Below are 25,469 nucleotides of genomic sequence, written 5' to 3' on the forward strand. Positions count from 1 at the left end.
TGTCATTGCAGGGTTCACTGACTAGTTAGATGTTTGGATGTAGTGCATATGCAAAAACAGAGCTGTGTTTCACCCATAATGTTTTTATTGAGTAGTTCATACAAAACTATCTCTAGACACTCTAGAAATCATGCAGTTGGGGATAAATAACAGCAAAGGGGGAGAAATGAGATGGTGAGTCCGGAGTGTAGTTCTGGAAGGCTGGCTCATACAGCAGGGGAGAAGGCCCTGGCATCAACAGCTGCAAAATTGTGAGACTGGCCAGAGAAGAGACAAGTACTAAGGGCCTGACACTGCACCTATAGAAGCCAGTAGCTAGCTTCCCATTGACTTCAATGGCAGTAAATTCAGGTCCAAAATCAGCAGAGGAAAAGGGAGAGGGCAAATAGACAAGGTTGATAGTGCTCTCATTGCCAACATTAAAGAGGACAGCCAGGTTAGAGATGCACAGTTGTTTTCAGAAGGATTCACACAAGATTCCTGACATTAATGGTAGTGGCTAGTTAAATAAAAATCACTGTCTGCTCAAAGCAAGCTTGGCTCTCTTCCCTTCTATCTGCTTAAATCACATTTATTTCACCTCACATCAGGAAGTAGAGAGAGAACGGGGCAGTAGTGATGACGACGACATTGATAACAACCTCCCAGCGGACCCAGAAACGTGTTTACAGATGAACCTGGTGTATCAGGAAGTTATTCAGGAAAAGATAGAGGAAGTCAACCTTCTGATCACACAAAACAAAGAACAGCAGGTAGGTGGAACTTGGGAAAAATGTTCCTTAGTGCACGGTTGGGGTGTGATTTTTCTCCCATTCATATCAACGAGGGAAGAAGTTGTGCGGATGTTTTTTAAATGGGAGTAAATTTGAGTCCTTGAATTGTGATTTATTTGGTATGAATCATTTTTCAAATCTCTGGAACTTTGAAGATTTTATCAAGTAACAGCGGAGGGCAACGTGATCTGCAGAGTAAAGGAATCCTATTGATTTTGTTTATATACCAAGAGCCTGATCCTGGGAATCATGAGCGGCTCCATTAATTTCAGTGGAACTGCTTATGGATTGTAAGGATTGGCAAGATCAGGCCCTAAATCTGGGTTTAAAATGACTTGAAAAACCTAATATGAAGAGAAACATTTTTAATGAAATCCTGTTTTAGGGGCCTGTTTTCACTGGGTTATTTAAAAAAAAAAAAAAAAGCATTCAATTGATAAGTTACAAACTTCCAAGCAGCATTTTCCTAATGTAGGAGAATCACTAACATTACAGTAAAAATGAAGCGAAAGTGAGTGAAGCTTAAAAAAAAAAAATAGAGCATCAATGTGAGAGGTTAACTAGATTTTTATTATAATTGGTGCCATGTGGGTAAGGAATTTCTTTTTCAAGTAGATTGCACTGAAGTTTTCAGAAATAACACATTGATGGGCCCTATGGATAAAGCTAAGATAGGGATATTAATCTTCACAATGCAAACAGGCTTTTTTGGTGGTTTTCTATTATTACAGCAAGTTGCTCTTGTCTCTGTTTTGCATTGGTCCACTTGGCAGTTACATAGGAAATTTTCCAGGTTGCAGAAACTACATTTAAAAGATCTGCTTTATATATAGTCTGATGGTGCAAGGTAATTGGGCTTCGCCTGGGATATGCATAACAGCAGGGCCACTGGCTGAGTTTGAGGTGGGATCATTTAAAAGTCTCAGTGATGTGTATGGTTTTCAATTAATGATTGTATTGCAGAAAGAAATTATGTGTGAGGTTGGTGGTCCAAAGATGACGAAGGCAGGAGATAGTAAACTTTTACCATTGAATATGTTTTTGGGCCATTTTATGAAGCCGTACTTCAAGGATAAAGTATCGGGAATTGTAAGTATAACTAAATGCATACTACACTCATTATTCCGGTGTCATTTAGCCTTAATTTGTTACTTACACTCCCTCTTGAGATGAACATTGCTGAACATTAAGGTCACTGCATCTAAGTTTTCAGTGTTTTTTTTTTTTTTTTGCCTGATTTGAGATACAGACTTAACTTATTGCTTTCTTGCTACCTTTTTGCCTATCAGACTCTTCAGATCTAAAAGGAGGGGGGGTGGATTCCCCCCCCAAAAAAATTCTGGCTTACACAGCATCCAGAAAACAAAGGAGTGCCTTTAAAATATATGTTCATAAGCATTTTGTTATAAAATGCATGTGGCCTGGAAGAGGATTCTAGGTAATAGCATGGAAATCTACCCACCAAACTTTCTAGGCACAGCACAGTATGATGTCAGGCAAGTGACAAGCTGTGACTTCTGTTTATTACCTCATCTTCCCAGCCCAACCCCCACTGTCTGTTTCACCCACCTGTTGCATCCCGGCTGTCATGTAAACTGAGTTCTTTGGGGCAAGGGCTGTCATCTGTTGCATAAGAACAGCCATGCTAGGTCAGACCAATAGTCCATCTAGTCCAGTATCCTGTCTTCCAACAGTGGCCAGTGCCAGGAATGAGCAGAACAGGGCAATTATCAAGTGATCCATCGCCTGTTTTCCAGTCCAAGCTTCTAGCAGTCAGAGGCTGGGGACACCCCAAGCATGGGGTTGCATCCCTGACTGTCTTGACTAATAGTCATTGATGGACCTATCCTCCAAGAATTTATCTAATTCTTTTTCAAATCCAGTTATAGTTTTGGCCTTCACAGTGCCACAGTTACGTGTCTTAGCCCACTAGGGCCTGACCTTGGTCATGATTACTGTAATACAAATAACTGCTCTTTGTTTATTGACCATTTTGGATAAGGATTACACAGCTTTTTGAATTGGAGTGGGCAGGTGTCACATGTAAACCATTACCCAAAGCGCTCTTCCACCCAGTTCCCAGCTGGTGCAAGACACTCAACATGGATAAGTGGACTGAGCTCTGGGTAGAAAGAAAGGAACTCCAGAGCGCTCACCTTAGCTGTGCCACTGACTTGCTCGGTAGTCTTTGGCAAATCACTTAACTTCTCACTCCCTTAGGTTCCCTATCTATAAAATGGGAATAAAGCTGCTTGCATGCCCATCCCTCATGGAGTTCCTGTGAACTAGAGTTTGTAAAGTGCCCTGTGCAGTGGGAGAGTGCGAATGCACAGTCTTGAATTAGTCTGTTTTATAGCAGTGCTGGTGTCAGAGCTCTGGGAATGAGCTGAATTCTCAATCAAAATGTAACATCTGTGCTGTTTCTAACATCTCTGATCTTTGCTAGGGCCCTCCTGCCAATGAAGATACCCGAGAAAAGACAGCACAAGGCATAAAATCCTTTGAGGAACTGCTTATAAAAAAGTGTAAGAAACCTCCTGTCTGTGTGCGCTGCTCCAAGTTCTATAATAGGCTTGGCAAACTCATTGGGGTTTTTCGCATCCTCTTCCTCCTTGTTTTTCTTCAGTGTTCACACTGTTATGCGTTGAAGCCACTAATGGTGCAGACGCTAAAAGTAAATGGGACTGCTCTGAATTATGCTAAACTCCGCTAGCTTTGAATGTTGGCATGGCTGATAGTTTCACGACTCTTCCCTTCCCTTGCATCTGCCCTGATGCATTGCATGTTAAATTGTGCAGCCGTCCTATTAGCTCACACAAGCTAAGTAGGGTCGTGCCAGGTCAGTACTCAGATGGCAGCACCTAGGTGTTATGGAATTGGTGCTGGGGATGCAGTAGGCGACGCTCTTCCATGAGCTGGATCTCGCATCAAGTTAGCAATGGAACCAGGAATAGAGCCCAGATTTCCTATTTCTCTGTGCGTCTAGGCACAGAGGGAACCAGCAACAATCCAGGCATAATGCAGGTGGACCTTTCCAAGAGACCTTGGAGATACTTTAAAGTGGTGGTTGAAGCCAATGGGTTTGCTTATTGGAGGTGGCCTTGTATTAGTGACTTTGGTGCCCTCATCTGTGTTTTATCCCCAGGGAAAAGCAGAGAGAAGAGCCTGCTGAACAAATCAGTAATAAGTGACCGTTTGCAGCGTCTGCTTCAGCCAAAGTTACTGAAGTAAGCAAAGCATAAGAAGTCCCATCGCTGCTGATGAGACAAGTGTATTCTAGGATTTGATGGCTGGTTAGGCAGTGGGGAGGAGAGTGACTAAGAGCTGGTATCATTTCCACCTCTCTTCTCTCAAGTGCATGCCTTGGCACAGTTACCGCCACCTGCAGTGGGGTTACAAAGCACAGCAGGGAGAGGGTTGTGTGTTTGGGCCTGGGATGGTCAGCCTGTGCCAGTAGGGAGCATTGGTCAAGATATGAATGACTTAGTGATTATATTGCAGGTAATCAGCAGGCTGGGAGTTCACTTTTATACCTCAAAAGTACCAAGACATTTCCTAGCCATCCAGCTCTTTCCATTAATATAATCGTATGGCCTAAAATCCTATTTCAGGGACTGTGACATTTAGGTTTGGAGGGCTACCGTGTAGCCTTTGAGCCCTAGTTCTGCATCCTAGAATAAACTGAACAGCATGGAGACAGATTCTTGTTCCTACTCAGTATCATCTTGCACTTGGCTCCTGGGGGGATATGGCTTGTCTGAGTCACGGACCTGGCACGCTTCTCTGTGTCTGCAGCCGCAGCAGCCATTGCAGATCCTCTTAGATCCAACTTGCGGGAGGTGGGGAAAGCACTTGGTCTGTCACCTGCTCTGTAGATTCGCACTTGGTATAGATGAGGAGGCAAAGCATGAGCAGTGGGTCTGCTATGTGGAAGAGTGTCTGGTTGGGGGCTGTTTTCTGGAAGGTGGGGACAAATGCAATGCGTTACATGGATTTTGAAATAAGCTCTGTGGAATAAGGATGGCTGAGGAAAGAACCCAGCTTTTGGGCCTGCCAGCTTTAACACTATTTTATAATACTTATCCTTGCTTCTGTTTAGTCATGTTTAATAATCTTGGAAATGTCCTTAAACAGGCTCAGCTATTTGAATCAGAAACTGGAAAAAGCCAAGAATGAAATGGAAAAGAAGATTTTGGAAAAGCAAGTCAAAGAAGCAGAGCGTGAAATAGAGGAGATCAAGTGAGAGGATTTATATTCTGGGTGAAGTGAACACTACCTCTTCTAGGGATTTTTTCCCCCCCTTAAAGACATTTTGTAAAGCTCAAACACCAACAGACTTAAGCCAGGAAAACCTTGCCTTATTCTGGCTTGCAAACGATTCCAAAAACAATGTTCAAACCTTGCAGCGTTGTCCCAGAGCCCTCACTCCTCAATTATTCGGTAGCAGTGTTGTAGAGTGTTTTGGGTATTAATATGCAAATATAGGCATCCCGCTTTGTTTAATAACTTCTGCTGCCAGTACTGAAGTGCTGCAAGCAAAAGCTGTTGGTTTAGCTGCGTTGAGGTTCGGAATTCAGAGCCATTTGTAAAGCTTTGGATGTACTGACATGTTCTGTATAGTGCATTTCAGAATTGTAGAGTTAAACTTCTATAGAGCCAGCATCAAGGATGCATGTGTGCTAAGGTACATGTGTGTGAATGTGAATTCAAATAGGTGCCATTTGGGCTTGGTTAATTTTTATAATTTAGACATTTGTAGCCAGCACTTTTCTGCATTCCTGTCATCGCCCCTATTGCAAAGTATATTAATGTGTCACCTTAGGGCATTGCCACGTCTGGGTGCTGTGAAGGGAAAATACAGTTTATACACAGGTTAAGTTACTGTCTTAGTTAGAGACACTCTAAATTCCATAAGAGGATTTAGACACAAGTCTAAGTTGTACAGTAGGTGTATTACAGCTTTGGCAGCTGTATACTAAGGGAGTTAAATAGTGTGTGTACCTATTATTATTTATCCCTGGTCATGGACTGGTCCCCATTGTGCTAAACACAGCATGTTCCGTTAATTACAAAGAGTTGAGGATTTTCTCCAAGGGACCTATGGGGTTTAGGGAACCAACTTCCATTGAAATTCAGAGAGCCTGAAGCCCTTAGATCCCTTTGTCTTAATTATAGAATGATTTCCAATCTCTTGTTGCTTCAGTCCCATACAACCTGTCTCGTGACCTAACACACACAAGTGCTTATCTTCTCTTGCTGTTTGCTGGCGGCCCTGGATGCTACGAAGGAAGCATCTGACCCTAGAAAGACTGTACTGTGCAGGTGTGCCGGGGTGGGAGAGGGAAGGCAAACAGATGAAGCAAATGCCAGTGTCCGATCATGTTAACAATGATTAAGAGCCTGATCCTGTGAATTGCTGAGTCTCTACATCTCCCATTGAAGGCAATGAGATTTGGAGGTGTACAAATGTGTTAGTCTCTAAGGTGCCACAAGTACTCCTGTTCTTTTTGCGGATACAGACTAACACGGCTGCTACTCTGAACCAATGCTTAGCAAGATTAGGCATAGAAAGAGACCCAATGGTTGATGTGATCATTCCTTCTTCCCCCTGCTTTAGCCATCTGCCAGAGGAGGCCTTATTAGGAAACAGACTGGATGAGCACGACTGGGAGAAGATTTCCAACATCAATGTAAGTTGGTAGAGCAATTACTTAGACCCAGATTCTACCTCCCTTCCTCTGCAAGTTGCCCCATTGATTTCAATGGGACTAGTTGTGAAATAAAGAACTACTTTGGATGGACAAAGGAGATAGAACCCAGCCTTTAACACTTCACACTTTTTTCAAAGGACTGAAACCCAAACCCTGATTAACTTCCAAATAGCCATCTGTTTCAAAGGGGGAGGGGACAGGTTTGAGACTTGGCATTGTGGAAGGGATTCAAAAATTAGATGCTATTGGAAAATACCCAACTCTTTACGCAAAGATTAACAGCAAAATATATTTGAAAATTTATTTAAGAAATAAGCCTTTTGCATCAATCTCACTCAATTTGCTAGGATATTTCAGTAATGTCCTCAAGGCAGAGCCAATTTGTGGTGTTTCTATTAGTTTGATGGAAGTCGCAACGCAGAAGAGCTGAGGAAATTCTGGCAGAACTGGGAGCATCCGACCATCAACAAGAGAGAGTGGAATGAAGAGGAGATAGAGAAGTTAAAGGAAATAGCTGCGAAACATAATTGTCTGGACTGGCAAACTATAGCCCAGGAGCTTGGGGTAAGGTGCTTGCCACTATGAACCGAATATTTATTTGAGGCCCAGGGTTCGATCTGAAAATAATGCAGTCACTGCTTCTAGCCACTTCTCAGCACTGGGTGTACTGTAGGGTGCTGTTTTGAAAAAGGAAGTTCATTGTAGTGCTCAGGAAATGGATAAACCAAGTGAGTCCTAGCAAGGCATAGTGCAGGCAGGTGCTGTATGCAGACCTTCCCACACATACTCCTCCATTCTGACCTCTAGCATTTCTGCTGTTCTAGTTCTGGGCCTTTCTCCAACAGGTAAGACACCAGTTGGGTACTAGCATTGCATCAAAGGAATAGTTCTGCTAGAACATCCAGCAGAGGTGAGGTTGAGATCACCATACTCCTGGCACTTCTAACTAAAGTCAGAGATGAAAGACAGGGGTATTTGCTCTTGGCAAATTTTCTCTTTATTGTATACTCTCTTGCTGCTTGAGGAAAACGTAAGCCAGAAATCCTGCTCATGAATGCTTTTGTGCGAAACACTCGAGGGAGCATAACCAAAACCTCTTAACTTGTTCACTTTCTAGAAGTTGAAGCAACCAGAAAAACGTTTCCCTTCTTGAGACTCTAGTGAATGTGGGTTTTATAAACATTTTATAGGCATGTCAACACACACTCCAGTCTATGCGGGACACTGTTCCAGTCGCTGTCAATTGAAAGCTAACTCTGTAACTGCCCCACTTGGGTGGCAGTAACTTGCCATTTGTGCAGCAGCAGGGAACTCCTTGCAGCATGGTGTCCAGTTCCAGTGTCGACACGTTAAAAAAGATATCATAAAATTGGAGAGGGTTGAGAAAAGAGCCATGAGTCATGGTCTGGGAAACCTGCCTTGCAGGGAGAGGCGTAAGCTGAATTTATTTCGCTTGTCATAGAGAAGGTTAAGTGGTGACTTTGATCAGTTTATGTGGGCAGAAGAGTTCTGAAAGATGGCTCTTTAATCTAGCAGGCAAAGGCATAACAAGATCAAGTGGCTGGAAGTTGAAGCTAGGCAGATTCGAAGTGAGAAACAAGGCACAACTTTTTAACAGGGAGGGTAATTTACCAGTGGGACAATTTACCAAAGGATGTGGTGGATTTTCCATCACTTGAAGTCTTTCAATCAAGATCGAATGTCTCTTTAACAGATGCTTTAGCTCAACCACAAGGTCGGGGCTTGATGGAGAAATTGCTGTGAAGCTCTATGGCCTGTGTTGTGCAGGAGGTCAGACTAGATTACCATAATCTGCTCTTCTGGCCTTAATTTGTGAAAGGAAGAAAGATAATGAATCAGTGAGAGCTGGTGTTGGACCATTAATTGACAATGATTATAATCACTTCACTGTCATCTGGTGCTCCCCTCTGTTTGCTGTATACACTTGTTATCTTGCTTGTCTTAAACTTCAGTTATAAGCTCTTTGAGTAGGGACTGTCTTTTCATTGTGTGTAGTGCTTAATACAGTTGAGCCCTGGTCCCTGACTGGCACTACCGCAGTATTAATAATACTTAAAAGGACTGGATTTGAACCACCACAGGTTCATGCCAGAGCCAGATTGAGTCAACCCTCTCTTTCCTAGGTCAAAATGCCCCCAGTGTTCTAAGTAACTTTTTGTTCTTTTATTAAGACAAATCGAAGTGCATTCCAGTGCCTGCAGAAGTTTCAAGCCTACAACAAAGACTTCAAGAGGAAAGAATGGACAAAGGAAGAGGACCAGATGCTCCTACAGCTCGTTCAAGAAATGAGAGTAGGAAGCCACATACCTTACAGGAAAAGTAAGTGATCTCCAAGGCTTGTACTCACAGAGTAAGTGATCCCTTGTACTCACGGAGCCTGATTCTCCAGAGTCTTGTGTTCAGTGATATTCCCAACGTGCAGCGCACTTTCCAAATACAAAAGGTGACATGGTCCCTGTTCTGGAGAGGTGGAGTTAATTTCATACAATCCTTGGACTTTCCTCCTTTAATTTTAAAAGGCTCATCTGCAGTCATGACACCTGGTGACAGTTGCCTAGCATATCTTCCAAGGATGGATTTGGCCAGTACTTGGGTGCAAAACCCCCCGGTGCTGCAAGATTTGTTGTTGGGAGCGGTGGGTGTATGTATGTAATGCACATGATTCTAGTATCAATGGTAATGTTTCTTACACAATGTGTGTTCTCGGTTCTTGTTACATGCTAGTTGTGTTTGAGAAGTTAAATATTTAAGTCGTAACTACAATGTGCTTTAATAAGAATGCTAGAAGCATCGTATTAAAAGCAGAATTTAAATATTTCTTTCAATTTCTAGTTGCTTATTATATGGAAGGAAGAGATTCTATGCAGCTACTTTACCGATGGACAAAGAGCGTGGATCCCAACCTAAGGAAAGGATTCTGGACACCAGAGGAAGATGCTGTAAGTTCCTTTCTTTCCTCTAGTGCTAGGAAAAACGGCATGGTACAAAAAGTGGATAGATGAAGCCATTCCAATGTTCTGTTGCTGAATAGCCACATGTCTTGGAGGTTTTAATCAGTGGAACATGAAAAAGCAACCAGAAGTGGCAGTTCAGAAGTTTTAGGAGTTCATGTGGAGTCACGGGACCTAGTTTCAGATTAGATTATAGTAGAGACTAACACATCTGCTTTTGTCTTGAGCCCATTTTAGCTGAAATGGACAAACATGCAATCTCGGCTGGGTTCATTAGTAAAACATTCACTTTAATTAGTGTTCTATGGACACTTGACTGTCTTCATACATTATCCAGGCACAGAAGCGGGTTGTGATCTCTATTACAAGGATGGCATAGGTGCTATACAAACCCAGAGGTAGATGCGCAACTCTCCCCTGAAGAGCTTCCAGTCTGCTCTCACTGTATTTCACTAAGGCTGAAATGCCACGTCTCTCTTCCTCATGCACTAGACTAGTGTAGCAGTGTTTTCATTTGAAAACAAACTAGTTTAAAATAAGTTCTATGGGTATTTTTAAAAATAAAATTAATTTAACATAAACGATCTGGCATGACCTCTCTGAGTAACTCCAAAGCTCAGCAATGATCAAATTAAAGTCCTCCTATGATGGATCTCTATTTGCCGCTTCTTCTTTGGGGGTGAGGAGGGAGGGTAGGTGTGACTGGGAGGGCACAGACCTAATAGAGGCAGAATGAATTAAAAGCAGGGTGTGATGCATATAGCTAGGTAATTCCCAAAAGATTCCAGCCAGTGGAGACTTGTTAACTTAGAATGACTTGCATGCATTATCAGCCTAATCTTTTTGTGTAATTCATGTAGAAGTTGTTGGCAGCAGTTGCTAAGTATGGAGAGCGTGACTGGTATAAAATTCGGACAGAGGTACCAGGAAGGAGTGATGCTCAATGCAGAGACAGGTCTGTATAGTGACTAAAAGAATCTTGCTTCCAAGTTCTCTCCTGTAACAAAGATGCAGCATTTAAAAATAAAAAAAAGGGGGGGGGGGGCGGATTTTTACGATACGTGCACCTAGTTCCTCTGTGCACCTTTCACAAATAAAAACCCTCAAAACCTATATTCTAAATAGAACAAAGAGGCCAGAAGGAATCTCGGCGTATTCCCTCCCACATTTTCACTGTTTGATTATTCTATGCATGTCTATGAAAAGTCTAGTCAGTGACTCTTGTGGGGAGTTAGAGGTGCTCAGCACCTTCCAGAATTAGGCTCTAAATTAGCAATTGTACCTGAAACGTATCTAGTTTTGAGTTGCCTTTACTACTCCTTAATTGTGAGTCCTGGGATCTTTGCTGAGAACCAAGGACTTGCATTACCAGCAATGGAGCTGCAGTGTCAAGGGTACAGGCATGTGGGACTGCATGGGGGAAGGAAGGGGTCCACTGATTTTACTCTCCATTTAACTTTAGAAACATGTCTCATGAAAGAGAACATTTAATCCCGTTAAACTTTGTATCAAATCTTTAAATTTTCTAGGTATTTAAATGCATTACACCATGATGTAAAAAAAGGCAGGTGGAGTTTAGAGGAAAAAGAAAAGTTCATTGAACTGGTAGAGAAACATGGTGTAGGTAAGTTTTCACTGTGGCATGATCTTTAAGGGCTTGTAATGGTTTGAGCTGCCTTCCCCCCGCTCTTCCCCCCCTTTAAATTAAAATCCTGCAGTTAGTACTGGAGAGCTTTGCTTCTTACTGAGAAATGCATATTGCCATCTTCCATGTATGGTATGGCCTGCATGTAGTGATCTATGGAATAGGGAGACCGTTTACATAAAGAAGTCTTGAGATATTTCTGTGCACTGTGCAGTCCTGGTTACTGAAACCCTCTGCTTGTGAAGTTGACCAGTAGAGGGGGAAGAATTCTATAAATGGGCTCCCCTGTGCATTACTTTCTTTCAGGATAAGATCTTATGGCAGTACAGAAGCTTTGGGCATGCAGCTATATGCTTTCCTCTTCTAATAGTAATTACTGGCAGGGAACCTTCTTTCCACCTTCTAACCCCAGCTACAAGTGTATGGCAAAGAGAGGTTGAGTTGGAGCACAGGACTGGGAACTAGGGATTCCTCTAGTTTTGGTCCAGCTCTGATACTGACTCTTCGTGGCTTTGCTATACAAATGTTATGTAATTTCTTGTCCACTTTTCATTTGGCTCACATCCAGTCTTGTGTTCCTAAAGCTCATGCTTCAGGAACGCACATAAGCATGTGTTTAAGTCCCATTGACTTCACTGCAGGGGTCAGGAAGGGATTTTCCCCACCTCCCCCCAATGTATTTGGGTTTTTTTGTGGTCTTCTTCCTCTGAAGCATCAGGGATGGCCACTGCAGGAGGTGGGACATGGATAGTGGGTAGGCCATGGCCCTGAGGTGGCACCGAGCATTCTGTCTCTCTCAGGTGCTTGGTTGCCTGGCTCTTGCTCACATGCTCAGGCTCTAACTGATCACCATATGTGGGATCGGGAAGGAATTTTCCCCCAGATCACATTGGCAGTGACCTTGTTTATTTGTTTTTTTTCTGGCTTCCTCTGCAGTGTATAGGGGCAGGTCACTCACCAGGATTATCTGGGTATATCTCCCTTCCTTTTCATTGTGGGGGCCTTGGGCACCTCTGTCCCTTCTATTCTCCACCTGTGGCATGTAGTGGTCTAGTCTCCTGTGGGCTGTAATGCTTTGGTGGCTGGATTTAGTGTGCGGGTGGTGGTGGTGGCCTGTGCTAGACAGGAGATCAGACTAGATGATCTGGTGGTCCCTCCTGGCCTTAAACTCTATGACTACGTGTAAAAAGCACTTGCTTTAAAGGGATTCTGTCCCTTTAAAAATCACGCTACTTTCTGAATGTCGGCCTACTCTTGACACAGGTAACCTCTCAGATTACTGGAACTGAAAGAGATTAGAGAGAAGAACAGTCACCCACTTTTCCAGTTTATGTACTTTGTGCATTTCACAGCACTTTGCATATTGTCCATTTCAGCTTCCCTCTGTAGCTGGTCAGTTTCCTCTATATGGGCCTTTCACAGAGAGGCATGGGAGAGAGAAACCTTTTAAAAAGTAATAAAATGTGATCATAAAGCCACCTCCTCCCCCCCCACACACACACACAAAAAAACTGTCTGGGAGCTCAGGGCAGGTGTAGGATCTGAAACTAGTTGGAACTTTTCTTAAATTGACTAGATTTCAAGCTGATGTCCCTCTTATTTAATCCTTGCGTAACCCCTGTCTGGTAGGCTGTATTTTACATGTTGCTGTGAAGGAAGCTGAGGCGCAGAGGTTCGGATTCAGGAACGCACATAAGCATGTGTTTAAGTCCCATTGACTTCACTGCTTAAAGTTAAGCATGTTCTTGTCTGACTTCCTGAACTGGGACCAGAGGTTTTGACTCGCCTAAGGTCAGCCAGCACATCTGTAGCACACCTAGACACAGAAGCTAGGTCAGTGTCCAGATGTCATGATTTAATGACACATAACCTCTTCAAAATTAGCATTTTGAGGGATACTCTTCACTGATGACTGATTTTTCTTAAAAGTATTACTATTCAGTGAAAAAAAATCTTAAATAAAAATCTTCCTGAACAGTATAAGTAAATATTATCTGGAGTCTAATCTGCTGAGAGAGGGACTTTCTTTAATTTAAGATATTAACATGGCCCAACTATTTATCTCCTTAGGTCACTGGACTAAAATAGCTTCTGAATTACCACACAGAACTGGCTCCCAGTGTCTAAGCAAATGGAAAGCCTTGATTGGGGCTAAGGTATTGTAACTCCCTGATCTGGTATAGTGGGTTATCTTCCTTTTCCTTTGCAGTAATCAAATGACCTGTTTTGAAGTACAACATCCTGCTATGCTGTAGACCAGGAGTAGGCAACCTATGGCACGTGTGCCGAAGGCGGCACTTGATCTGATTTTTCAGTGGCACTCACACTGCCCGGGTCCTGGCCAACGGTCTGGGGGGTCCTGCATTTTAATTTAATTTTAAATGAAGCTTCTTAAACATTTTAAAACCCTTGTTTACTTTACATACAATAGTTTAGTTATATATTAAAGACTTATAGAAAGAGACCTTCTAAAAATGTTAAAATGTATGACTGGCACGTGAAACCTTAAATTAGCGTGAATAAATGAAGACTTGGCTCACCACTTCTGAAAGGTTGCTGACCCCTGCTGTAGACCCATCTTATTTAAGAAAAGACTGGGAAAAGTCAATCTGACTCAGGTCAGTGAGCATTCCGGACCCGGGTCCTAGGACCCTGCTAGGGGGGTGGGTTGGAGCCCAAATCCAACTGTGATTGAATCCTCACCCTGCCATTTTGAAGCATGGATGCGGCTCAAGCTGTGGACCTGAGTCAGAAAGTTGGTGTAGTGCAGTGTGGATGCATTAGCACGGCCGTGAGACCCAAGTCCAGCAATTGTAAGCCCAAGTTTACAATGCTGTATGGACACTCAAGCATGGGCTTGGAAACACCAAGTCCAGAAACCTGGTTCCCACAGACGTGGGATTACAATGCAGTGTAGACACACCCTGTGGCCAGATTTTCAGTGGGGGCTGAACACACTTGAAAATCCGGCCACGTGTTTTAGGTACCTTAGGGCATGATTTTATTTGCCAGTGGGGAAAATACCCATTAACTTCAGTGCTGCAGGATCAGATCCTGAATGGGGAGATGTTGGGTGCTGAGCTCTTATTAAACTCTGGCCCCTGGTCCTGAAGGTTAAAGGTTTATAGAATCTAAACATGTGGAGATGCAAAAGACCTGTGGTGTCAGTGTATCCACTTGGTGCATTAAGCCTTGTTGCTGAAGACAGAAACCAGTGTTAGAACTTGCCTCTGTATAAGGAATTCTGAACTCATAAAAGACTTTGGTCCTAGAAGTAGCATGTGAAATATGTCAGAGACTGTAAAGTGGGGTTGCCTCCTGGCAAACCATGCCTTCCTGATGGTGTGCTGTCCTCTAAAGCATTTGTATGTAATGCCAGCTGGTTGCCTCTAGCTCTAATGAAGAAATGGGGGAGATGCAAATCAGTGGCGAATATTTGTCAGCTCTTATTTGTTGGGTTTGTGTTTTTAATGCTAAACAGAAGAAGTCTGGGCCGAGGAAACGCCTTAAGAAACGCAGGCGAGTGCGGAGACACAGTTCCAGCTCTTCAGAGAGCAGCAGTGAGGATTCAGAGCTGGAGCTAATGGATAGCTCTGAGGGCGAAATAGACCCTTCCTCAGGATTCAGGGGTACAGTGCCCGGCCTCGACCTGTGGATCCCGACCAGGAGAGATCCGGCCAAGTGCAGAAAAGCCAAACACTTAATTCCCTCCCTCTACTGTTCCACAAGTGCTTATGTAAAGGGACACTTAAAACGAGTTCCAGCTACATCTGCTGGGGGAGGCAGGGACAGAGTCCCAGCTGATTCAGCAGGGTTAAGTACCATACTGAAAGGTATTGGATGTCCACCTTCTACTGACCTCAATTTGAAGGATCCAGAAGAACTGGTAAAGGAGGTGAGCACTTGACTTCTCCTTTAAAAAGATTGTACTGTTGGGCTGTCAGCTAAGCTCAAGCTGTGAAGCGTTGATCAGGTAGGATGGGAAACCGCTAAGGCAAGTGGTGTGGGTGATTATGGCCCCTTTTTCCTCTCGGAATCATTACTGGGCCACTGCCCCTGTGTGTCATAGGGGACGCTGTTGTGGGAAAGACCATCTTCTGGATGAAATGTAAAATCCAAGGCCTTGCCCTTTATGGTATCCTCAAGGCCTCTGTAGCACTTCCTGTAAGAATAAGGTGTTAACCTCAAGGTCCTAGCCAAGTGCCAGTGTCCTCAATTGCATTCTGCTGGTCAATTCGCTCTGCCATGACACTCTTCCTGCCCAAACTGTGGCTTCGTGTGGCTGTCAAACAGCTGCCACCCTCCACCCCAGAGATGATGGTATTGCTGGGGTCAAGGAAGAGCCCTCTGTGCACAGAGGTGTGTTAGTATAAACTGTAGAGCATTTCAGGTTAAAAGCTAACAAATGAAAGTGTATATTGGCCGTGGGAGCCTCTATTCATCTCAATGCAGATGAGGTATTTGCATAACTCAGGGGGAAAATGTAATGGTACTGTCTGGGTCACCCTCTTCAGAAAATCAAATTGTCAGGTGTAGCATTGGCTTGATATTCAATCAATTATACTGCTTTATTTTCCTGAACAACTTCACCACACCCCAATGGGATGAGGTGCCTTTGGAAAATTTTACGCAGCGTGTCTTGTGGAGACTTTGATTACCCAGTTTCTCTGGGAAAAGTTTCAGGTTTGTTTCCCCCCTCCCATCTCTCCCTCCTCCCCTTCCCCCCCAAGTGAAGCCAGAAAAGCAGAACAGGTGGGTCAAAATGGTCCTAAATTTGGGTTTCATAATGTTTTTTCTTTTGTTACTTCAGAGGAAAGTGTATATGCAAACCAAACATTGCAGCACTGGGCTAGTGTGTGAGAGACAGAAAGTTAAACTGACCACAAACGAAAGTTGAGCTGGTTACTTTGAGAAAATGCAGCTATCCAGCTGGCAGTACAGATTAGTTCTTCACAAGATTCTTAATCCTGTAAACTTTTGTTTTGGCTCCTGGCTTAGATAAATTCATGGAGGATAGGTCCACTGATGTCTATTAGTCAAGATGGTTAGGGATGCAACCCCATGCTCTGGGTGTCCCTAAACCTCTGACTGCCAGAAATTGGGACTGGATGACGGGCTGGATCACTTGATAAATTGCCCTGTTCTGTTTGCTCCCTCTGAAGCACCTGGCACTGGCCACTGTCAGAAGAAAGGACACTGGGCTAGATGGACCCTTGGTCTGACCAGTATGGTCATTCTTATGGCTTTTGTATACTTTCCTCTAGGCTTCCATAAGAGGAAAGCAAGTGTTAAAGGTTACCCTGGAAGATGTGAGGAGAGTGCTAAGAAATAATACCTGTTCTCAGAGGAAATGCGTAAGTGCCTTTTGTTTGGTTGTTCTGACTTCCCCCGCTAATAGCACAGACAATCTGTTTGGAATTCCAGATGTTCTTCATGATACCCATGTGATGGACTGAAGGGAGTAAAATTCCCAAAGCAACTTTAACCCCCACGCTCCTATTTCCTGTCTGAGCTCTTGTTAAAGGGCCAATGATGCGTGTAGCTCTGAGACTGCCTGTAAACATATACCTAACCAGGCTATGCACTTAAACAATGCTAGGGCTTTAGGGACTGAGAGTTCCATGTGCTCTCCACTAAACTTAGTGTCTTGCACTTCTCATTTATATGCCCCAATGGAAGGCTTCGCTTTAGCGCGCATGTGATCAGCTGAGTTTGTTTTTTAATCCTCCGTGAAGGACCAAACCCACAAGTGTTTCAACTGGTGGTTTATCCAGTGTAATCCTGCCATAGGGAGCAGCATTTGAGCCTGAGTTCTGTGTAGATAAAAAGATAAGTAGCTAATGTGCAATTAACAAGGGAGACAAAACAAACAGTCTAATTGGTCAGCTGCTTACAAACTATGCCCTGTCCCCATCTACATTGAAATAGTAGAATGCCCTGTAACTAATAATTTTGGCATCCCTAAAGACGTGGTTAGGAACTCACGTTGATGCACTTTGTGACGGGGAAACGGAAGGATAACAGTACTCTCAATTCCTAACCTAAGCAATCTTACGGCTCTGCTATAATCATTTAATGTTGGTGGTCTGACCTATAACCTCTGCCCCGGTAAGAAATCCAGGGTGTATATGCTTTCTTCTAACCTGCAGCCTTTATTTTAACACCCAGTAAGTGTTTGACCCCAGTGTCCTGGTAACATGGAATAAAAACCCACTGGAGCAGATCCTCCACTGGCATACGTCTGCATCGTTCCATAGAATTCCATGGAGCTCTGCTAATTTACAGCTGCTGGTTTCAATTTTTGTGATCTTATATCTTTGTTCCGCCACATACAGCAAGACGGGCTACGGAAGCCTTATGTCTCCTCTTCAGCAGTGGTTTCTGGAGTGACGCCAGGCACGTCAGTCGGCCAGGTGCTGCAGGGATTACAGAACACTAAGGAGAAACAGTACCGTCGCCAGAGAGAGCAATTCCACAGAAAGAACCTGGAGAGGAGGCTCCTGATGGCAGTGACTCCGTGGGTGGGCAATGTCCTGCTGCCTTGTGCCTTTAGAGCCGAGAGGGCGGCGTCCCGTCAGACAAAAGGTATCACTGACCCCATCAGGTTTCTAACGGTTTTCCCCCTTCCCCTCCACCTTGCACAAGCATGGCACCAGACTCTTAAACAGGGCTCCAGGATTGTGCCTTAGGACACAGAACCTTTCATCTCGGGATCTCAAAGCACCTTTGACCACCTGAGGCGTAAGGTAAGTGGCATTACCTCTTACCATTTACGGTACAGGTACCAGAGACCCAGACAGGGGAAGTGGGTAGCCCCATGTCACACAGCAAGGTGGCAGCAGAATTGGCAATAGAACCCAGGAGTTGTATTCCTAGTCTCCTGCCCTAACCACTAGACCACACTCTTCCTGTGTAGGTTAGATTTTTATTGAGGCAGTACTTTTTCCTATCCACCAGTCACTGTTAATCAGAGGCAGGAAATTATGCTCATTTATTTACTCAAAATATATGGTCATTCTGAGATCTTAAGAGGGGATTCTCTTTTGCCAGAGTCTTTTATAAGAGCAGGGTGAGTTGCAAGTGTCGTTATTCAGCTCCTCAAATGTTGATATTGGAGGGGTGCTGCTCACAACCCTCCGCAGACCTATGTGAATGTCCACTTAACGTTTTTTTTACATTGGATTCTTTTTTCCAGCTCTTGTTATTCAAGAACAGCTTCAGACAGTCACACTGGGCAGCACTCCAGTGTTCACGCTCTTCATTCAGGTGGGCACCGCTGCATTAACTGGACTCCAGAGTTTTAACATAGTTCTTTTTATACTTGTATTTGATAGATATTTAACATCCATCACTGACACCTAATTTTGCTCTCGAATGATTACGTCTCACTGTATTTATATGGCCCACGTAGAGAAGCCATGATTGTAAATTCAGCTTTAAAAAAATAAATCTTGCAATACAAAGAACCAAATACTACTTAGCTTCTTTCCAGTGGCAACAAAAGGGCCGAGATTCTTCAAATGAAATGTCTCCTGTTTGCAGGGTGCCATCCCCTTCACCCCCAGAATGCCTCTCTTCCGAGCTGAGCTTTAACATAAGATTTTCATCTCCTTGCAGCTCTTCCAGATTGACACTAGTGGCTGCATGAAGGTTATTCGTGAGAGGAAGATGAGGCAGTCAGACCTCATCAAGGCCATGGCTGGGAATACAAGGAGACTTCAGCAGGTACTGTGCGTGTTGTTTCAAACCCTGTCCCATCGTGCGGGCTGCGAGGGGGCACCTGGGTGGAAATCACCGACTGCTTGTGTTAAGGGAAACCGTACGTATCCTGTTTGTCAGCTGCTGCTTTGTACCTCTCACAGAGGAGACTAAAACCAATGTTAATGTGGTTGAGTGGATAGGGCACCGAATTGGGCAGTGGGAGACCTGGGTTGAGTTTCCAGTTCTGCCACTAACTCTTGGTGACCAGAGTCTAGTCACTTAACCCCTGTTTCACTCAGCCATAAAATGAGGTTAATAAAAGTCACTTACCTATGTAAAGCTCTGTGAGATGTACTAGTGAAATGCTGTATTAGAAGAGGAAGTGGCTGTTGTGAATTTGTAATTACAACTGGCTAAATGGCTTGTCTAGACAGTCCAAGCTTTGGATACCTTATGCTCGCTGGGTCTGCTGATGATTCTCTTTTCAAAAGCTGGTACTAGGCTCTCCCACGCATCCCCGCCATACCGTATGTGCAGGCAATAAAACAATTCTTTATCTGTATTGCAGTAGTGCCTGGGAGCGAATGGGGAAAATAGTAAAGATGTCTTTGCTGTTGGCGTTCACAGTAATGAAAGGGTCAGCTGGGCCCTTGCCTTCATGAGCTGATGCTCTGTGGCTGAATAATTAAAGTGGTGCCAACTGGCTCCAAGAACAGCAACATCTACCAAGGAGGATTGTTTGTGTCTCTCTTACCAGAAGTTCTGACTCCCGTTCTAGGCCAAGTCTTGTGAACCTGCTGCTCAAACTCTCTAAAAGAGGCATGTGGCGTCAGTAGAAGGGAAGATAAGAGAAATCAGACCTGCACTGACATCAGTAATTTTATTGGGGTCCACTTCTGACATATGTTTTCAGTGTCCTGAGGATATTTTCCTGCTAATGCGCCAATGTATAGCTTTCCTGCTGGAGTACAAAGCTCTCCCAGAAACATCTGGAGAAATGATATACCCACAATATGAGTGCCCTGTATCTGATCTCTAGATATCCCAAGAACATAATTCATAATCTGTTTCCTTTTTTGCAGCCCTCTGGACGTTCCAAGAACTCTTCAGGTACCTACCCTAACACTTCCATTTATTTTCACAATATACAGGGACTTGTGCTTAGTTAATCACTAGTTAATACGACTCTCAATCTAATCTGATAAAAGCCTCAAGAACAAAATCACTTTTCATTTTCCTCTCTGGGGGCTTTTAAGCTGGTGGTATTTGATCATTCCATTACTGGCCATAGAAAGATGCCACTTAATAAAGAAGGGCAAAGATTCTGGAGGGACAGGGTGACCAACAATGCTGTGACATCCTCTCTGGACATTAGCACTGTAGTGCTGTTGAAGGCTAGGTGTTCTGGCAGAGCACCCTGGCACGGTCTAATACCGGTGCTGAATGCTGGTGTTATATTGACCTGATTGAGTGGGCGTTCCCTTCCATGGTATATAGTTCTGCCAGTAAGTTCTGCACACGACTCCTGGGACGATAGTTACATTCACTCCTCGTTACTGGGATTCAAGTGTGTCACTCCTTTTTTTAGAGGCCCTCAGAACAGGGCGGATTAGATCCATTTTCTGTCGTAGAGTCCGCCGGAGCTCCCCTTTAGCATGAATGGCAGTCGTGTGTTACTTACCATGTTAAGTTACCCTATGGTTTAATAGCTAGAGAGCGACTTTTAAAGCCTCATTTGGCTTTGAAAGCATTGATAAAATCTCTTCTTTCTGAAGGCTCACCAGCACAGCCCCGCTCCCAGAAGGTCCCAGCAAAGAGAAGAGCCAGGAGACCCATCGCCTTAAAAGCAAAGGAGAACCCTGCAGCTGCGTCAGCGGGTGTCCCTACTCTTCCCACTCCCAGGCAAAAGCCTAAAACCGTCTCCGAATTACTGAGGGAGAAGAGGCTGCGGGAGTCCCGGGCTAAGAAAGCTTTGCAGAGAACAGTGATTCTTGCCCCCCAGGTGTTGGTTTCGCCCTCTGTGATAATCCAGCACCCTGTGCAGCAGGTAATTCCTGCCCCACAAGGAGGAAGTGAGCCTCAGCCAGCTGGATTGGCAGGTAGCAGGAATGCTCCGGCAGCGTGTGTACCAGTGTCATTATCTCCATTTACTCCTGTCATGGCTTCTGTCTCCTCTCCCAAACCTGTCGGAAGCCATTCATCTCCAACCCCAGAATCTGCAAAAAGTGCTTGCTCCTCTGAGAGGAGAGCAAAATCCGAGAGAGAGCTCAGTGCGGCAGCTTTGGGAGATGTGTCCAAAGGTGAGGCTTCTCAGGAGAGACCCATGGGTGCAGGGGAGAATGGCCTGTCCCAGCGGTGCAAGACAGCTCAAGCATTCAGTGGCAGCTCAGTACCTGCAGTCTTGCAAAACCATGCCTTTGTGCCCCATCAGATTGCACTGATGCCATCGTCAGCCATTTCTCTGAACCCTGCCGCCATGAAGTCAGGCCCCAAGGAAACCTCTCCCTCCACATCCACGACTTGTGCCCCAGCACTGGTCAGATCACAGCAGAATCCAGTCAATCTGTTGCCTGCTATCCTAGCTCCCCAGAGAGGGTCTCCCATGGTTCCCAAGAACATTATGCCCATCACCTGGGTGGTAACGCCACAGGGTTTGATCCCCACCTCGGTACAAGCATTGGTGAGTGTTCATAGCCAAGGGAAGCAGCCTGCAGCTGGGATCGTAAGCAGTGCTGCCAAAAATCAGAGTCGGACTGGAGAGACCTCGGCCCCAAGAGTGCCTCAGATGCCACCCGAAGCAAGTCACCCTCCCATCGGGTGCACAGGTACGCAAGTGCTGAGCCCACAGTTAGCGGAAGGGGCACCCTCAGGGAAGACTGTTTGCTTAAACCCTTCCACTCATTCCTCATCCGTAACCTGCTCGGATCCTGGGCACAACTCACCCAGCATGACTCCTCCAGCTCCTGCATCTTTAAACAGCCTCTCGAGGATGTCCGACTCCTCTAGAGAGAGGAGTGCAACTCCAACAAGCCTTCCAGATGAAGGAGCAGCTCTGCACCCCAGCCCTGTGGTGTTGCCCCAAGCGAAGCCTCCTGCAAGCACTCCATGGGCTGACCCGCTCTGCTCACCAAGTCTCCCTGGCCCGGGCGAGAGCAATAACTGCAATACGCTCACCGGGGCCGCCTCCAATCCAAACGTCCTGCTGGAAGGGAGCCTGGTGCAAAGGCCGGATCGGCTTCTGGCGTGTAACAACATAGTAGAGAACTCAGATGCTCCTGGTGCACAGGTAACCAGGAACAGGCCGATCTTCCCAAAGCCACAGAGCACCCCAAAAGTGGACAGCACTCCGAAAGTGGACAACCCCCCTGGACTGCCCACGCCCGGAGCCGAAAAGAATCTCCTGGACGTCAGCCTTCTCTCCCTTGAGGACGAGGCTTCGGTGAAGGAGTGGCTGAGAGGGAAGCGGGGCATCCCGGTGCCCCCATTGAAAACCAGCTTGGCTTACTTGCCGCCTTTCTTGTGCAACTTGAAAACGCTCTCCAGGCTGCTTCTGCAGAAGAAGACGCTGGAGCAGCGTGTGTCGTGCCTTGGGGCCTCTGAAGAGCGCAAGGATGGGGGCGCTGGGGCTGATCTGCCTGCTGTCAGAGAGCTGGTGTGGCGGAAACTCAGCGATAACCCTGCTTATCTCCTGCTGAAAGCCAGGTTTTTAGCAGCATTTACTCTCCCAGCCGTCCTAGCAACTCTGTCTCCTCCCACTGTGACTACGACTCTCTCCAGCAGCTGGCAGTGGTCAGAGAGTGAAGAAGAGGAGTCCTCTGCTGATAAGGAACTGATGGAGGCAGAAAGCTGTGGGAAAGAACCAGCGGAAGTACCCTTGGATAGCACAGCTGGCATTGTCCCTGAGAGTGAGGATGCTGACATCACTAATCAGGTAAAGTCAAAGCAGTGAATTGCTCCTATTGGAGTTAATAGCAAAACTTCCATTGGCTTTGGTGGGGCCAGGATTTGGCTTGTAACTTTTTTTTTTTTTTTCCTTTTTGAATAAGTATGGATTTACGTGTTGAGAACTAGGGGAAAGTTTCCCTGCTTCACGCAATACCCTGCATCCATGGAACTCGGATTGGGCCCCCCCCCCCCCCCCCCCCCCCCCCCCCAAGGATCAAGCTCCCATGCAACATGTTAGACCCGGATTATGCACCACTCCTTCCCACCCATGCCAAAGCCCTCTTCCCCGGAGCACCCAGTCAGTAGGTACAGCATAGTCAGTGCAGCGTCTCTGGTTCTGTTAAATATGAAGCTCAGGTTAGTTTACAGTACCCCCAGATTTTCACTGGGCTGCAGATGTAAACCCAGAGCTGCTTTGTAGAAGGTTGTCAGAGGGAATCTGGAGAATTTGGTTAGGGCTTTTGGTAGCCATGATGGCACAGAAGTTGGTTTTGGTTTCGCAATCGTGCATTTCTTGGTTGCGATCTTCAGAGATTTTCAGTAACTTAAATTCTCTTTATAGTGTTAAAACACAAATGATCCTTCACTTCTAACCCTGTTTCTAGACCTATTCTCAAAGCTCCTGTTTACAGAATTGGTGGTGGTTCCCATAAAACTCCTTCTTTTAGGCTTGTGCTGGTGGATGCTACAGTAGAGCAAAGCAGAAAGGATGCTTGGGGAAGACCTGCAGCTGTTTACCTCTCCCAGGAAAGCTTGGGTTAGCAGGATTGGGTGTGTCTGAGAATTCCTTACATTGTGGATAGGGAACACGGTGGTCTTTGCATCTCCAGGATGTAAGGGGAAGAGCACCTATGTCCCTATGTAGAATGTGAGGTTCCTACTCCACAGCGTCACGTGTGACTAGACTAGGGTTTTCCAAGTGCTTGTATGCCTGTCCGATGGAAGGGGTTTTGGGGGCAAGACGTTCCTGCTGAAGCTCCGTAACACCGAAGGGGTGGACGGTGACTATGCCTCATTCTTGGGCTCTCCTGATCCTTATTCCTTTGTTCCTATGTTGCTACTGGCAGTCCCTTCCTGGAAGAGCTGATCAAAGAAGGGTGTTAGAATAGTGCTGGCTTCACCCCTTCTCCTCAGGGAAGAACGTGCAGCTAGGCTTGCCCCCTGCGTCAGCCCCACAAGCTCAGATACTGGGGTGCTAAGCACAGTGGGTCGTACCCAGGAGGGGCTCCCAAATTGCTCTAGGGGTGGGCGAAGACTTACGGGTCCTGCCGCCCGCCCGTCTTCATTCAGTCAGCGCGGCTTCATTTCAGCAGCGGGGGGCTGATGGGGAGAAGTCAGACTGGATTCCCTTTACCTACTAGAATGTGCCCACGGTCCAGGTGGCTGCATCGGGGCGGGGAAGTGTCTTTCACTTTGAGAGACTCTGGAGCCCCTTGTTCAGCAGGGCCCCGGCCTGACCCCCAGCTGCAGTGGCAAAAACATCGTGTGGGAGGAGGAATCATTCCCACGCAGCCAGGCAGAGGCTGTGAGCTAGGGAGCTGCTGTAAAAGCAAGGCTCCAGCTTGAATCCTTGCAGTATCACTGTCCCCAGGAGGAAACACCCGAGCATTGGCTAGATGAATTTTTACTACTCTATATGTAATATTCCTCACTATTGGGAGAACACATGCTGTCTGGCACGGCTGTGTGATGGAGGGGAGCAGGCATCACGTTGTGCTTTTAATGATCTGGGAATAAAGAGTGCTATTTTCGTTCCATTCTTTCCCAGCCTTGCCAGAATCCCTGAATGATTTGTGGGGAGGGGGTTCCGGTCCTTCCTGCGGTCCCAAGTATCTTCAGCCTGCAGTAATGCCCTGTCACTGGTTATGTTGCAGGGTGCTGGAGCTGAAGCGCCTACTGTCCAATCGGTCTCCGGCTCCTGCACTGGCGTGGGTGAGGCCAGAGTTCTGCGAACCAGGAGAAGTGCTCGCTTCAGGAAGAGGAGGCGGCGGATGTGAGAGAAGCATGGGGAGAAATGTGTTAGTAACTCTGCCTTGAAGCCGTTATTTCTCACTTGAGAGAGACCTTGTGAGGCACAGCTTAGAAATAGCCGGGGAATCGTGACTCCAGGCCTATAGCAATGGTTTGAAACAGGCCTCTCTCGCCTTCCCTGTGGGCATGCAGGTCTGAACTCACTTGTTTAGCCGTGAGCAGTAAAGACCATAATTACAAGGCATGCTACATTTATACAGTGCTCTTTGTCAGGGTTCCCTCCCCACTCTGAACTCTGGGGTACAGATGTGGGGACCTGCATGAAAGTCCCACTAAACTTATATTCCACCAGCTTAGGTTAAAAACTTCCCCAAGGCTCAAATTCCTTTCCTTGTCCTTGGACGGTATTACTGCCACCACTAAGTGATTTAACAAACATTCAGGGAGGGGCCACTTGGAGCCCTACCCCCCCCCCCCCATAACCCCCAAGCTCCTTCATACCCTTGGGTTTTTAGGACACTAAAAACCAAACCCGAACTTAAAAGAAGAGCTTTATTATAAAGAAAAAAGTAAAAGAAGCACCTCTGTAAAATCAGGATGGAAGGTAATTTTACAGGGTAATAAAAAGATTTAAAACACACAGGATTGTCCCCTAGGCTCAACTTCAAAGTGACAAAACAGGAATAGTATCAGAGGGGTAGCCGTGTTAGTCTGGATCTGTAAAAGGAGCAAAGAGTCCTGGGGCACCTTA

General features: G+C 45.5%; 1 protein-coding gene across 2 annotated transcripts in view; it reads left to right on the forward strand.

Annotated features, from left to right (window-relative positions):
- Positions 1 to 25,469, forward strand: part of SNAPC4 (small nuclear RNA activating complex polypeptide 4) — a 30,884-nt gene that overhangs the window by 3,359 nt on the left and 2,056 nt on the right. For both annotated transcript variants that reach the window (XM_024206684.3, XM_024206685.3), the window contains 20 exons: positions 591 to 752; positions 1,737 to 1,862; positions 3,220 to 3,298; positions 3,919 to 4,000; positions 4,908 to 5,012; positions 6,391 to 6,463; positions 6,884 to 7,048; positions 8,677 to 8,824; positions 9,338 to 9,444; positions 10,317 to 10,411; positions 10,986 to 11,080; positions 13,172 to 13,257; positions 14,583 to 14,996; positions 16,366 to 16,455; positions 17,437 to 17,686; positions 18,297 to 18,367; positions 18,719 to 18,826; positions 19,885 to 19,912; positions 20,578 to 22,733; positions 24,622 to 24,765. In XM_024206684.3, the coding sequence (XP_024062452.2) occupies positions 591 to 752; positions 1,737 to 1,862; positions 3,220 to 3,298; positions 3,919 to 4,000; positions 4,908 to 5,012; positions 6,391 to 6,463; positions 6,884 to 7,048; positions 8,677 to 8,824; positions 9,338 to 9,444; positions 10,317 to 10,411; positions 10,986 to 11,080; positions 13,172 to 13,257; positions 14,583 to 14,996; positions 16,366 to 16,455; positions 17,437 to 17,686; positions 18,297 to 18,367; positions 18,719 to 18,826; positions 19,885 to 19,912; positions 20,578 to 22,733; positions 24,622 to 24,744 (4,563 nt within the window). In that variant the 3' untranslated portion in view covers positions 24,745 to 24,765. The remainder of the gene's footprint in view (positions 1 to 590; positions 753 to 1,736; positions 1,863 to 3,219; positions 3,299 to 3,918; positions 4,001 to 4,907; positions 5,013 to 6,390; positions 6,464 to 6,883; positions 7,049 to 8,676; positions 8,825 to 9,337; positions 9,445 to 10,316; positions 10,412 to 10,985; positions 11,081 to 13,171; positions 13,258 to 14,582; positions 14,997 to 16,365; positions 16,456 to 17,436; positions 17,687 to 18,296; positions 18,368 to 18,718; positions 18,827 to 19,884; positions 19,913 to 20,577; positions 22,734 to 24,621; positions 24,766 to 25,469) is intronic.

Source organism: Terrapene carolina, unplaced genomic scaffold (assembly GCF_002925995.2).
Source record: "Terrapene carolina triunguis isolate 2854851 unplaced genomic scaffold, T_m_triunguis-2.0 Scaffold238, whole genome shotgun sequence".
NCBI lineage: Eukaryota > Metazoa > Chordata > Testudines > Emydidae > Terrapene > Terrapene triunguis.